We start from the raw sequence: 14,401 nt of genomic DNA, 5'->3' as shown, positions 1-14,401 counted from the left end.
AGACTTTTTACTCCAGGACTCAAGGAGACAGTGGTTCGAGCCCTTTTGAGGGTTACTTTTTTTCCTTTTTTAAAAATTGTGTTCTTGTTTTTTTACTGGAGATTTCTAGTTCAAATGTTTAAATTTATCAATATAAAGCATTTACATGCCAAAATCTGTTGGACGGCCCATTTAACACTGCACTGTGATGACGATAACGCAACAGTACGATAATAAGAACGCGGTAACACGACCGTACGATATTACGACAGTGATAATACGACAATGCTATGTTGATAGCATATTGGTCGTACTACGCGCGGTTTTGTTATCGTAACAGCTGTTAATCGCCGTGTGTTGTGCTATCGTTATCGAAGTCTAATTATTTTGCGTTATAAGCATGGTGCTAATGAACAACGAGATTAAAATCAAGCAATGAAGAGAGAATGGCATTCCGTTTTTTAGGCTGCTCGCAGTATGCCAACAGTCTATTGAGGTAGAAAATCAAAAACACGTCTCGCAGGCATGTGGTATTTTGCGAACAGAAAAACGCCCGGATGTTGGCAAACACACCAGGGCCAGGGAGGACATAACTGGGGGGGGGGGGGGGGGGGGGGCACACAATTTGTTCCATAAAACAAATGCGGGGGGTGGGAGGGGGTGGCGGCGGCAAGAAGTCATTGTATAATGAACGTTCATATAAATACCTTTACACTTAATATAGGTGATTTCAGCATAAAGAAGTAAATATAACACGCTGTGTGTTAAAGATGTTTTATTTTTAGCTCGGCGTTATCCGAGAAAACCCGAGGTATTGTCATAGCCAGCTCGTCGTCCGCCGTCCGACGTCCGCGTCGTGCTAAAACTTAAACATTTTGTTAAGGTTTTTCAGATTAGCTCTAAAATCAAATTGCTTCCACCTACAACTTTGAAACTTCTTATGTAGATGCACCTTGATGAGTTCTACACGCCACACCCATTTTTGGGTCACTAGGTCAAAGGTCAAGGTCACTGTGACCTTAAAAAAATAATTCTGACAAGCTTTCATTTATTCAAAACTGCTCCCGTAGCCTAGCGTGGCACTCGTTATGCGGTGCTCTTGTTATTTAAAATTGTGATTGACATTCAACAGTACAACAAGTAACAAATACACTGTGGCTCCAATTGAGAGAGGGCTGGCAGCTTTAACCACACTTGGTAGGTGGACTCTTACAGTCATCTTCATGACGAGTTCTGAAATTAAAAAAGAGACAGTATATAGAAATGTAAAATTCAGTTGAATTACCTATACAAACACTTTATTTCAAAATATACATAAATACTGTTGGTCTGATCAATATTTCAATAACCATATTTTATCAGAGCGTGATAAAATGTGAATGTTATTATTTAAAAATGCAAAAAGCTGAAAAAATTGCTCAAAACGTTTGATAAAGTTCAATAATTTTAGTTAAATGTATATCTACAAGGTGTATATATAGCGGAACAGGCATATATCATTATAAGGGCTTTATTCGTTATATATTACTAGCAGTATAAAGAATTTTTTAATAATTATAAACTTTTCTTATAAATTTTTCTTTGTTCTTTCATTTCAATATTTTAGAGTTAACCATATAACATACTGAATAAACTTAGCGCAATAAACGGGTTATAATACAATTTTTTTTTTAAATAAATTCTTACCTTAGACTCAACAACTTTGGCTCCGAGTCAGACTCTGTGTTTTTTGTTTTTTTGGATGGACCAAAAAATTGATGCAGCGGGCTTCATTGTTAGGAAGACAGTGCCGTGAAACGCTGTATTATATACCGCAAGAAACGGTTCCTTATTTAATTAACGTTCCAATGATTATGACATCTGACAACACATTGTTATTCGGAATAATTGCCATCAAAACGATGTTCGAGATCATCCAGACGCTTATTTAATGTAATCGACCGCCCCCCCCTCCCCCCCCCCCCCCTGTGGATAATAGACAGTTAGGTTGGTAGGGGCACACCTCTGTCGGAAATCGGGGGAAATCGGAACATCTGGCCAAGTTGGTTTCACAAAAAAAACAACACTTACACGAAAAAAGAAGGCTTTAGCGACTGGGGGGGGGGGGCCTCCCCGGTAAATCCGTGCCTGCACACGCCGACGTTTCCTTTTTCTTATTGGCTGGATGTTTTTATAAACGTCCGATTTCATTTGTAGCAAATATTTCCTTACATATCTGTCCGTAGTTAATTTATTGAAAAATCGATGGAGTAATATTTTTCATAATTGTTATATACCTTGATTGAAACTGAAAAATTAAAGAGTTTTCAATTGTTAATAACAATATGATGATGATATTTATAAGGATCTAAATAATTATAATTGATGTGATGATATATTTGGGTTATGATGATGAAGACGACGATGATGATGATGATGCTGATAAGGCTGCCGCTGATGATGATGATAAGGTTAATGATAATGAAGTTTCTTATTATTACTATAATTTGTATTGCTATATTATTATTATTATTCTTTTTATTATTGTTATTATTATTAGTAGTAGTAGTATAGTTATTATTTATATGCTTATTGATTTATGGTTATAATTAATTGAGTTTTTTTAATTTATTTTTTATTTTTGTCATTTGTTGTAATTTTGTTAATAGTAAAATACATGTATTTATTATAATAATTATAGTTGTGATTATAATTTATTTTATGCTTTCCGGTAGTTTATAGAGAAATATCAGTGAATTAAAACTGATAATTTCACTGTTTTAAACAGTGAAAATTATCAGTGAAAAATATCGATAATTTTCACTGTTTACTGTGAAATGACGTAATTTTTTTGACGAAATGACGTCATTATCCCAGAGAAATTATTTAGTTAAACTCTTAAACAATGTATATAAACGGTGACAAAAAGCATAAAATAAAAAGAAAATTTGTTGGTTTCGGTGGAATATCGATTTTAATTTACTCATAGAAAAAATATTTTTTCAATTTTATATGATCACTCGTGAATTAAAATCGCTAATCCACCGAATCCAACAAATATCCTCTGTATATTAGTGAAGTTATAATTATAATTATTGTTATCATTATTATTAGTGGTAGTAGTAAGTATAAGTTATTATTATTATTAGTAGTAGTAGTAGTAGATCTAGTAGTATTATAAATGTTTTCATAAATATTTTATGATTAATAATCTCATAATGAAAATAATTATATTTTCATTATCATTATTACTGTAACAGTGAATTTGTATATGCATGTGTGTCTGGCGCTAATTCGCGTAACTGCCGTTTTAATGTCATGACGTCATTTCCTGTTTATTTGTTTTTTGACGTCACTAAACATTTTTTTTGTTGAGTAACAGGAAAAAATGTAGCCAACTTTGAAAAAGCCTATTTAGGCGAAATATTTAAAGTAAGAGTGCAACTTGTTCCGTGAACAATTATCAATTTCATAGTCGGTAAGTATTTGAAAATTATTGAAGATAAAACAATTCGCGGATGCTGACACCGACCTACATTACAGTATAGCACGGGGCGATATATTGTACATGCGAGCGCCAGCCGTGGGTCTCACTCAAAAGCATACGAGCAAACGCAGACGATATAGATGACGTTTAAAATAGTGTAGTGTTTTCACGGTTAGCTCTTTGTGGGGTTCGTCAACAACTACAGCAATTAATTGTAAGGACACTAAATATAATACTCACGTTGGCATCGACTGGAATGCTCGTCATGATGGCACCAATCGTCCTCGTCGTCTTCGAGGGAACTCGTCGGCTCGTCTCGTCGGTTGCACGTCAGATAATGGAACTTATACCTTCTGGGAATGGCCTTCCAGAGAAATACGTATTATTGACACGGTCACAGAATGGCACTTATACCTTCTGGGAATGGCCCTCCAGAGATAAATGTGTTCACACACAGCCACAGGCTAACATAAGCAATCACAGGCTCACAATTACTCCTAGCAATACTCTGCTAGGGAAAACACGTCCACTCGCATCAATCACCAGTGCACAAGAGACCGTACTAACTCGTGCTGCCCAGAATGAACTATACCGATTTGTCGCTGGTTCCCAATCACGAGGTTTGTGCGCATTTTGTAGACCGGGCACCGGCACAACAATAGTATTTGGCCTGGGGCTATAGTAATGATATCAATTTCTGAGCCTATCCGAATTGGCTGGCTGCCAAAAAAAAAATTCCCAAAACTCCGATTTACCACTTAATTCATGCGCACAAAAAGTAATTCTTCGCAGATCTCAATAACCCGCCTTTACTTGTAAATACAGAACATCACTATAGTTTTTATTGTTTACATATTCATGCGAGAATAAGTTTCTCACTTGACGGTCTAGGCCAAAAAATACGAGTGTTTACGGAGACAGTAAGAATAATTTGTTTCTGTGCCATCGAAGACCTTATATTTGGTATTTATAAACATATTTTAAAATATTGTTCTTTTATTTTGCTTTAACAAGACATTCCAGAAAAAAGAATTGAAAAAAAAACAACAAGAAATATTCACGATCATTCGCGGAAATAGACGAAGTAACCGGATATGATATTTCACTGCGCAGATCGAGCGCGAAAATCGAGCGCGAAAAGTTCTACGCGAGACAAAGTACACAATTTGTACACCGTTCTTTATCAGGGTAAATGTATTTTCTTTTGCATACACATTACAAAGGAAGTATGAGTGTTTTCCTGATCTGTTAACTATGTAATAAAAAGTTTTTTTAGGCTATTGAAAGTGATTTATTTGACGCCAACAATAACAGTTTTTTTTGCGGTCATATATATATGTTGTTGTTGTTATTGTATATCTTTACCGCCTATGTAGACGAACCTCTACAAGATCTATAGCGTTGAACAAAAGGTTATCGTTCCCACTACCAGTATCGTGTAGTCCACCGCCGTTTTTGTACACTGTAGTTTATACACAAATATTTTATGTTCTTACAGTCTCTGAGCTTCTGCACTCAACCGCTAGTGTAAATCCGTATAAATTCAGACAAAGAGAGAAATTCGAACAATACTTCTTCCCAAGCACACTAAATCTGGCCCAAGGCCTTCAGCGCCTACAGCGCTTTGATTATGTCTCGCGGCTTAACATGACAATCTTGCGTGGTGTATTTATAAATGGGGTACGTTACTTTAAATAGTTTTACCGGATAAATAGTTTTCTTGTTTCTTGAAGAAGACTGGCGAGTTTATTAGGGCTGAAATATCGTTAAACTTTTTGACGGCAAACATTTACCTTGATATTTGGGGCGACAAGAGATGGGCTCAAATTAAACTATGTGGCTATTCATCTGTGAATTATGTTGCATGTCATTTAAAATTATTAGAGTGCAGTAATTTGAGTAAGGATGAAAACCTTCAGAACGTGTGCTCCAAATTACAGCGTGCATGAAATATTTTGCGTAAGTAACGTGATCGGTAAATATAACAACAGCAATAACAACTTGTTCCTTTCTGTTTAAATAAAAATGAAGCCACCGTAAAATAGTAAAATGAGCAGTAACAATCAAAACAAGCAAAACAAAGACATAATTTAAACCTTAGCTTCCGAATGAAAAAGTCGTTCAGTCTCGTAAATAATAATGATGTAATGATAACGTTGATTACTACCTGATACAAATATCTCAAAGGAGCCTGTAATAGTTATGAGGAATATTTACATAATCTTTTCAAGAAACGGACAGCGGACAGATCTATAGGGAACATTTTTTCTCTTCATTAAAACATGAGCATTAATAAACGTCCAGTCAGTCAGAAATAATATTTACATCCAGTCATTTGCTTGCTCGCAAAATAGCAAGCTCCACTTTCAGATTGATATAGTATGTTTTACAATATTTTATCACCTCTTGGTTTCATTTATTTGTAGTTTCTCTTCAAAAAACACACTTTCATTTTGATAACCATTTAGAGTTTTATTCATTCAACCGTTTCGTTTATTTCAGGAGGAACTTCCCTTTATTATGCAAACAGCCTTTTAAAGCCGTCGGTGCTTTGATATTATTTTTCACCTGTATGCAGCGTATTGGTTAAATGCATGTACTTGTAGGTCTAATCTTAAAATAGATAACTGTGTTTAGGCATTGTCTATGTTAAGTTTGTGATAACTCAATCGTTGTTTGATAAAGAGTCGAGCGCATAGTTAAAAAAAAAAGACAAACACACTAATATGTAAGTTTTTATATCTGTTTTAAGCGTCCACATCGATGTTATAAGATTTCAAAATGGCTGCCAGTTGTGAATCTGATATACATACAGGATGTGATTTCGTTTATGATTTCTGCTGTACAACGTGTGATGAGAATACGAATGTGAACAAGGAGGCCCAGTATTACTGCGAACACTGTTACAAGTATTACTGTGAGGACTGTGTAAAACACCACAACCAGCTGCTTAAAAAGCACTCAGTGCTAGGGAGAAACTACGTGGCTAAATGGAATTATTCGCATGAGGATGCTTTTGAACAGTGCGAGAAACACAACGATCGGAAACTGGAAGTATTCTGTGAGGACCACAGTGAGCTGTTGTGTACTATTTGCCATATACGCGATCATCAGTAAGTTCTTGTTGGTTCAAATCAAATACTCACACCCACACACATAACGTTATCTTATAACACCAATTAATCTGGATTCCTTATACAATAAAGGACCAACGAATCACGAACTAGAATGGTTTCAAAATTAAAGTCCTTAAAGGGTCATATGGGTTTGAATGCCAGTTTAATAGTCAGTTCAGCTTAAAACTCATTGTTTTATTGTGTTATACGCGTATTCTATAATAGATTATATCATTTTCAAAACAAAATCATTTGATATCAGCAAGTTGTATATTCATGTTAATCAGCTTTTAACATTTGAAACTGTCCTTTCAAGATGTATAAACCGAACTTTATTATACAGGAAATGCAGTAAAGTGGTTCTCATCGCTGATAAAACGGAAGCTTTTAATCATGAGAGGGATTTTCTGCAAATGACAGACAACTACATATCCCTGCAGAGAAAAATAAACCAGAAAAGGAAAGAAAAAGAAAAAAATATTGAGTCTCTAATGGAATCCTATAATAAAACACTTGACTCAATAAACTTGTTCAATGATAAAGTATGCGATATTATCAATCAGCTGAAAATGAACTCTATCAACAAACTGGATACGCTGACAGCCACCTTAAAAACTTCCTTACTGTGTGAAATTGGCAAGTGTTCAAGTCTTGATAACTCCATGCAGAAGTTCAGTGATAAGTTGCAATCTGCGCGTTCAAATGTTGACTCCCGATCCTTCATTTTGTACAAGAAATGTCTTGACCTACATTCGAAGATAGACCTTGAGTTAAAAAACATAGGTGACAGAACTGATGTAGCGTTGCTTTTCAATCTTAATGACACAATTGAAAGGGCGTTGTCCAGTGTATCCGACTTGGGTAGCGTTGTAACAACGAATCGAAATAAATTGATTGCAATCACTAGTAAAACACAGTATTCTTTAAAACAAGAATGTTGGGTGTCATGCATCTCTGAGAAAGAGGATGAAAATTTCCTCATTACAGATAAGAAGAACAGACAATTGAAATTACTCGACCAGACCTTCAAGGTGGCCGCCAGCTTTGAATTGCCTGGTGAGCCTTTGTCCATGTGCAGCATTTCTGGCAGCCAGGTGGCTGTCGCTGTAAATGCATACCCTTCAAAATACGAAATACATTTTATTACAGTAACTAATGACCAGATGGTCAATGACAGGCAAATGAAGCTCGAACATCGGTGTACATACATTGTAAACCATCAAGGCAACCTGCTCATTACTTCAGGTACAGGATTGTACCAATATGCTGTGGATGGGAGACTTGTGAGCAAGATGTATGAGGATACATCATGGGGAAATACAGGTAATGTTAGATTTTAAGAAAATATATGCTTTGAGTAACATTAAAACATAAAGTTCTTCAAGGAGTTCCAACACTATGATTTCTGTTTTGAAGTCATCTACACACTTTAATATAAACTGAACAAGCAATAACGTTATATAACTCAACATTATGATGTTATAAAGAACAAGTTATAAAAAAAATCACCTTTGTTACGTGATTAGGTGGTCGAGCGTACCTGCACAAGATTATCTCTTATCACGTTAAGTTTTCAGTATTCTTCGTTCAGTGCGATATTGTGTATATCTGTAATAGGATGTGTATACAGATTGACAATATAACTGGCACGAATTAAATGTGCGATGTTGTGTTCATTTTCTTTCATCTTTCAGTTGTTTCATGCGCAGTTAGTCCTCATGGGGACAGAATATACGTAGCCAACGTTTCACGTAACTCTTTGACTACACTGTCTATGAATGGAACGGTCCTAGCTACAATATCAAACCCAGCCTTTAAATGGGAAGACATAATTTTACAAGACAGGGCCATGGCACGGGGCTACAACATAACAGTTACAGCTGCAGTATCTGCCACACCTGGGCTCTATGTGACACACTCAGGTCAAGTGCTGGTATGTGGAGGTGGGTCCCACACAATTCTTCAGGTAGATATGGATGGGAGGCAGGTACTAGCAGAAGTAGCCACAGGCATAAGCCATCCGACATCTGTTTTCTGCAGTAAACGAAAGGGCCTACTTGTTGTGGGAATGTGGAACAATGACACTATATTGGTGTTCAAGACGCAATAAAAGCTGGTATACATATCATTTTAAACGACGTTTATTTGAAGTAATGCAGTTATTGTGTGTAATGGTACATATTCCTGAGACTTTCATAACGATCAATTGCTTAAGCCATTCATAACTAAAGTATGTGTTTATGTGCATGTAAAGACACCTGCGACAGAGTTAACCGTGAAACAAATATTAAACAGTTGTTAATAGAACTCTTTAATCAAATGAATTCATAGAGTTTAAATCAAAGAACAAACAAAGTAATTGATACCATCCGAGTGTATTCGCAAATTATAGAAAAATTGCAAGAAGGCAATATAGGCCTCTAACAAACTGATATTTACGATTGTAATGATGCATGGTACAATCAGGTGGTACAATAGAAAAGAACAAAAGCAATGGTGCTTGTAGTTTTGATATACTTGCAAACAACAATGCGAATCAAATACGGAGACATGACCCCCTCCAAATACGATTAGACTGCACTGATTATATTTCAAAAAAACAACATATTGTATGTGGTTATGGCATTGAAATATTTTATTTCATACACACGCTTTTTCTGAGCAAACTGGTGAACGAAGACTAAGTGCAGATATTATACCAGCAACTGCGTGCCGTACTGGAACCAGAATAAGGGGAGATAATGGCCGTTAAAATCATTTCACAACGAATCCCCACACAAGTTATGTGGTTGGGCACGGAGGAAGGGGAAGGGTTAGTCCTTTACCTTAGACAACTTTCAAGTAGATCAGAAAAATCATTTCAAGCTTTTGCTTTTTAACTTATGTAACCAATATTTTTTTTTGACGTAGCGAAAAAAATAAAATATTGTAAAATGACTTTAAAAAGTAAAATTTTGGTTGATAATCACTTGCCTTGGTTTGGAGGTGTATCTCTTTAATAACGTGCCTATGCACAAATACGAGATAAACTGATTAATTTTAGATCAATCGGCTCATACCATTGATATTGGGTTATATGTTTCCTGTTTTTAACGATATTTCACAGAAGTATTGAGTATATCTAGGATTATAATCATATTAAATACACGGTTGACTGATATGTTAGAATTTTTTAATTTAAGTTTTAGAATATACAAATAAATTGTTCGCAAACTAGTTCTTGGTGATGTATTTAAGTGTTTCCTTATTAAGTATTGTTATGGCGTATTGGCAATGGTCACCTTTTGCATTGATTTATTGAAAGCTGAATATTATCACTTTTTAACTTGATTTATTCCAGGCTGACGTTTTCTCGTTTGATGTGGACTATAACTGCAATTTTCTATTCATGGAGAATATTGAATGCCTATCGATTAAGGCAACTTTTTAGTTTATTAAAATGTAAAGCCATTAAGCAAGTAATCGAATATACCTCAATATACCAGCTGTTTGGTTTGAGCTTTGAAGATAATATGTACACAAGATAAATCTCCAGTTGCAGAAGCCGGTAAGAAAGCTTACTATTGAAGATATAATTTTACCATTGCAGTTACCATAAACCAGCAGGGTGAGACAGCACAAAATCATTATTAACAATTTACAAAAACGAACTGTAGTCAATGCCTAACAATGTTTTTGCACCGCCTTTATGAAGCTACAAATCAAACAACTTGGCTCGGAGTTTTTCTCACACTATTGTAGTGTAAATACATAAAATACCAAATGTAAGTTTTTCGTAAATTACCATTTGAATACTAAATTGTTTGATACCAAACAGAGCATCAGAGCTGTTACATTTATGAGGCAGATGAAACGAAAGAAATGCAATAGGTACAACCACATTACATCTTTGAATTAAAGTGTAAAACAAACAATGTTGCCTCGAAACACTGCGGTACATGACGCTTAAAGTCGAAGACAACGAGAATAGTGCTCGTCATGTCCTGAGACCAATCCCAGCAAAGAGAACATCAAATTCCAAGAAAGCAAGGCCCGATACTATAAGAATAAGCTGGGAGTAAGATATGATTACTGAATGCTTTGACGTTAGAAGTATAGGTTCATTTCATTGAAACAATAGTCAAAGCAAATAATCATTGGTAATACATAGCAAGATGGAAATATTAGGAGAAATGTATTAGGACACAAACGATAAAATTGCAGCAAAGCTCAATATGTTTCCACCAAGTCCATTTTAATATTCATGATGTTCATAAATCCAAAAATACACTACAGAATGGCAATACATCAACGCAAACACATGAATCATATTTTTGTTCATAAGCTACATGGACCCAATATAACTTTAATTTTGAATTATTTAAACCTTATACAAATCACGTCAGCATTAACCATATCTCTTTAAAGAATACATATATACATACACAAGTTTAAACCGTATTTCAAATGAGATTTATTTAAAATTGCATATTATGGTATTTGTATTTTCTACAATTTTATGCATGGATCGGGTTAAAAATGTCTGTTCCATCTATTTTCACTAACAATTATACCAAGGTATCATTTCTGTTGACTCATTTTAAACTGTAAATGTATTAAAAATAAACTATTCCATAATGTTTATACGGTCAAACATTTACATCATCATTTGTATCGCAACTTTATTAACAAGCAGTAGAGCGCATACTTAATTAAGTAACTTCAATTGAAAGCAACATAAATCAATAAGTAGTGGAGTAAAAACAACAATCAATTAAGAAATGCACAATAACTCAATTATTTTAGCAGACGATAGTGCAACAATAATCAAAGTACTGACAGTACTGGTGTGACGATGCTTTTGAAGAGGATGGATATAAAAGCATCAATTTAAGTTGATCTACATCATCACAATTGTGTATGTGTGTAGGAAAAAAAATTTGGTACGAAAATTTTGGGAACGAAAAAATTATGCCAAAAAAAAAAATGTTCACGAAAAAAAATTAGAGTACGAAAAAAAATTGGGTACGAAAAAAATTTGGGTACGATAAAAATTTGGGAACGAAAAATAAATTGGGTACGAAAAAAAAATTGGGTATGAAAAATGTTTGGTACGGAAAAAAAATTGGGGGTACGGGGACGTAGTACCCCTAGGGAACTTGACCCACACTCGCATATTCTTGGCCCTTTCCGCCAAACATCGGATAAGTACCTCGAAGGCAATAATATGAATACACATTTATGGCGTACCATTTGGGTCGAAAGTCAACAAGACCTAGTTTTCAAAATCAAGGCCCTGGTCTGACACATGGGTAACATTAACGTTTAACTGTTACCAGTCTTCTGAAATTAATTTTTATTGAACTATGTAATGAAATCTAAATCGGGCACTGATTTTTATTGTTTTAAAACAGTCATAGATCAAACTCAAAGTGTCAAAGACAAATGAAAGATGCATTCATTAATTATTGTCACATTGTTTACTACTGCTGTGAGTTTTTATATAATATAACTGATGACCATCATGTGAGAGAAAATTCACATTATCTTAGTATATCAGGTTTAGCAGCCTTTTAGATAACACAGTTGGCTAGTTTTCAATGTCGCTTCTGGGGATCAAACCCGCAGCACAACCTCCTGCAATCAAAGACGACACTCTACCACTAGGCTTTTAGGAAGATTCTGAAAATTTTCGATGACTTGTCAGAGCAACCAAACCAAAAATTAAGTCAAATATTGCCGACTCGGTATTATTGAGTCAGTTCATTAGAGATAATGGAATATGCAACATCTCTCACGCCCCCTAGCATCGCCTTAAGCAATATTCGATTCTCAACACGAAAGTGCTGGAGTCATTGATCCCGAGGGACCAGAAAAAAACACTTGATTAATGTTCGAAATAAAATCATTTGATTAATGACAATACTATTATTTAAGCCAGGTCACAGGGAAAGGGCAGTCTAATCAGTATCCAATTAAACTATTTGTTATTGTCAGAAAACCGCTTTTTAGCAAACAGCTTTCAAGCGACTGCAGGCTGATCTGGATCCAAACTGGCCACAATCGCCTTAATGTCTCTTTTACTGTGACACAGTTTATTTGACTTTAAAATGATATCAAATACTCAAATAGAAAGAAGAAATAATACAAACCAGTAATTTGAGTAAAGACTTTGTAATCAATGTTTTCAGGACAGCTTGGTGATCTGCAAATCTCATGTGATATGTTGATATCGGGTATCATAGTCATTCAATAAGTCAAAATATGCTCGAATACAATTTACAAAGCAAAATGTGACTTAAATTGATAACTAAAAGTACCAGTTTTGCCGTGTCAAGCTGTCAAGATCCAGAAAGTCCTGCATTCACATCGAATATATCCTTTGAATTCAATCCATTGTTGACATTAGCGGAGATTAAGCTAATAAATAACTCATATATACTAAATGACAGTTTCTAAATAGCCAAACAAGCCGATGTATGCTGTAAGAAAATTTTGACACAAGTGTGAAATTCTCTCATTGGCGCGGCCATTGCTGTATGTTGAGGCACGAACGACAACTCTGCTGGAGAATGTTATCAATGCTAATCAGCGAGATATGCCGATTAGAAAAAATCGATTTATCTCAATCGGACTGGCTCGGTCTTTTACATAGCTCTCCATTGTGAAGATTTTTTTCATGGTATGATAACTTAGACGAGCTGCTGAAGCAGCATCGTCAAAAAGTACCATATACAAATGATGGCAACGAGACCTCAACTTTCTTCTTGCAAACTTTTATTACAGTGCCTGATTTCAAAGGTAATTATTAATGGGCGGGTGGCGTAAGGGTCGGTTATATTGTATGCACTCCAATGCCGTTTGTCGCAATCTTGATTGCTGCCCTAAATCTCACGGAGTAAACAAAATATTCATATTACTTTTGCAGGCGAAATTGTTATCAAGTGTTATGTGCTGATTCCGATGGTCGAATTTATTATTGTTTCATATCCAGTAAGGATTCTCAATGTGATCGAAGGTTCAAAAGCCATCAAACGTGGATAATTTATTCGGAGTATCATGAATAAACCTAGATAAAGACCATGTTTGAATTTTGAAAATATAATAAACAATAATTTCTTGAAATTAATAATTTCATTTTATGAAAATTTCCGGTACACACACATCATTAGTTAAAATAATTCGTTATAAACTGCATTCAATTTAACTACGTGTGTGTGTTTTGATTGTCAGGAGCTGTCTTGTTCAGAAAACAGTTTTGATAAAGTAGGAACCAATTATCATATTTTAGCTTATTACAAAGAAACCACAGTTTAAACCTGCCTCAACAACTCTGTGGTAGAGCCTTTGCCTCGAGTGCATGAGGTTGTAGGTTCAATCCTTGGTCGCATCATACCAAAGACGTACAAAAACGACACCAGTTGCAAACAGCGGTTAACGCTCACCACTATGCAGGAGAGCACTAGCTTCTTCTCAATAAAGAAATGAGACCCTCGAGGTGATGGATTCCTTCGGAATGAGGTGCCGAGTGTGATTAATATAAGTTACCAAAACTTGTTTCAGAATCGAACTCAAATAAATTTCCATAATCTAACCATCAAATATAAATAAAATAAAATATCACACAGATGCATAACAGTCTATTTGATAAAATAAACATTTAAAAGGGGATCAATACATGATTCATCTTTTAACTAATGTATCACACAAAATCTTCGTCATGTGGTCCATTGTACTCTCATACTAGATGAAAGCCTTGTCTATATTGTATGTCTTTGGTAAGAGAGAACACAATTGAACTACCGGTAGGTTAGATGGTGAAAATACATAGGGCATGAATATCCCATCAAATAAGAATGTG

At 35.1% G+C, this 14,401-nt stretch overlaps 1 protein-coding gene across 5 annotated transcripts; it reads left to right on the top strand.

The window, feature by feature from the left end:
* Window positions 1-3,315: 3,315 nt before the first annotated feature.
* Window positions 3,316-10,045, top strand: LOC127881633 (uncharacterized). 5 transcript variants are annotated; one of them, XM_052429710.1, is made up of 4 exons: window positions 3,316-3,436; window positions 6,198-6,558; window positions 6,905-7,884; window positions 8,256-9,777. In XM_052429710.1, exons 2-4 carry the CDS (start codon window positions 6,227-6,229, stop codon window positions 8,669-8,671), a joined length of 1,728 nt encoding a protein of 575 aa, XP_052285670.1. In that variant the 5' UTR covers window positions 3,316-3,436; window positions 6,198-6,226; the 3' UTR covers window positions 8,672-9,777. The 5 variants fall into 5 exon arrangements, 4 of the variants coding, with proteins under 4 accessions (XP_052285670.1, XP_052285672.1, XP_052285671.1 ...); XM_052429712.1 differs by having other exon boundaries at window positions 3,372-3,390; XM_052429711.1 differs by lacking the exon at window positions 3,316-3,436 and adding an exon at window positions 3,535-4,065.
* Window positions 10,046-14,401: the final 4,356 nt, after the last annotated feature.

Source organism: Dreissena polymorpha, chromosome 5 (genome assembly GCF_020536995.1).
Source record: "Dreissena polymorpha isolate Duluth1 chromosome 5, UMN_Dpol_1.0, whole genome shotgun sequence".
NCBI lineage: Eukaryota > Metazoa > Mollusca > Bivalvia > Myida > Dreissenidae > Dreissena > Dreissena polymorpha.
The sequence above is the reverse complement of the archived record's forward strand: the minus strand, read 5'-3'. Positions and strand labels throughout refer to the sequence as shown.

What these genes read in the sequence shown, in the direction of transcription:
- LOC127881633 (XM_052429710.1), top strand. Translation starts at nt 6,227, where the DNA reads ATGGCTGCCAGTTGTGAATCTGATATACATACAGGATGTGATTTCGTT. An exon ending in TGCCATATACGCGATCATCA is followed by an intron (nt 6,559 to 6,904) that starts GTAAGTTCTTGT and finishes TTTATTATACAG; the next exon opens with GAAATGCAGTAAAGTGGTTC. An exon ending in TACATCATGGGGAAATACAG is followed by an intron (nt 7,885 to 8,255) that starts GTAATGTTAGAT and finishes TTCATCTTTCAG; the next exon opens with TTGTTTCATGCGCAGTTAGT.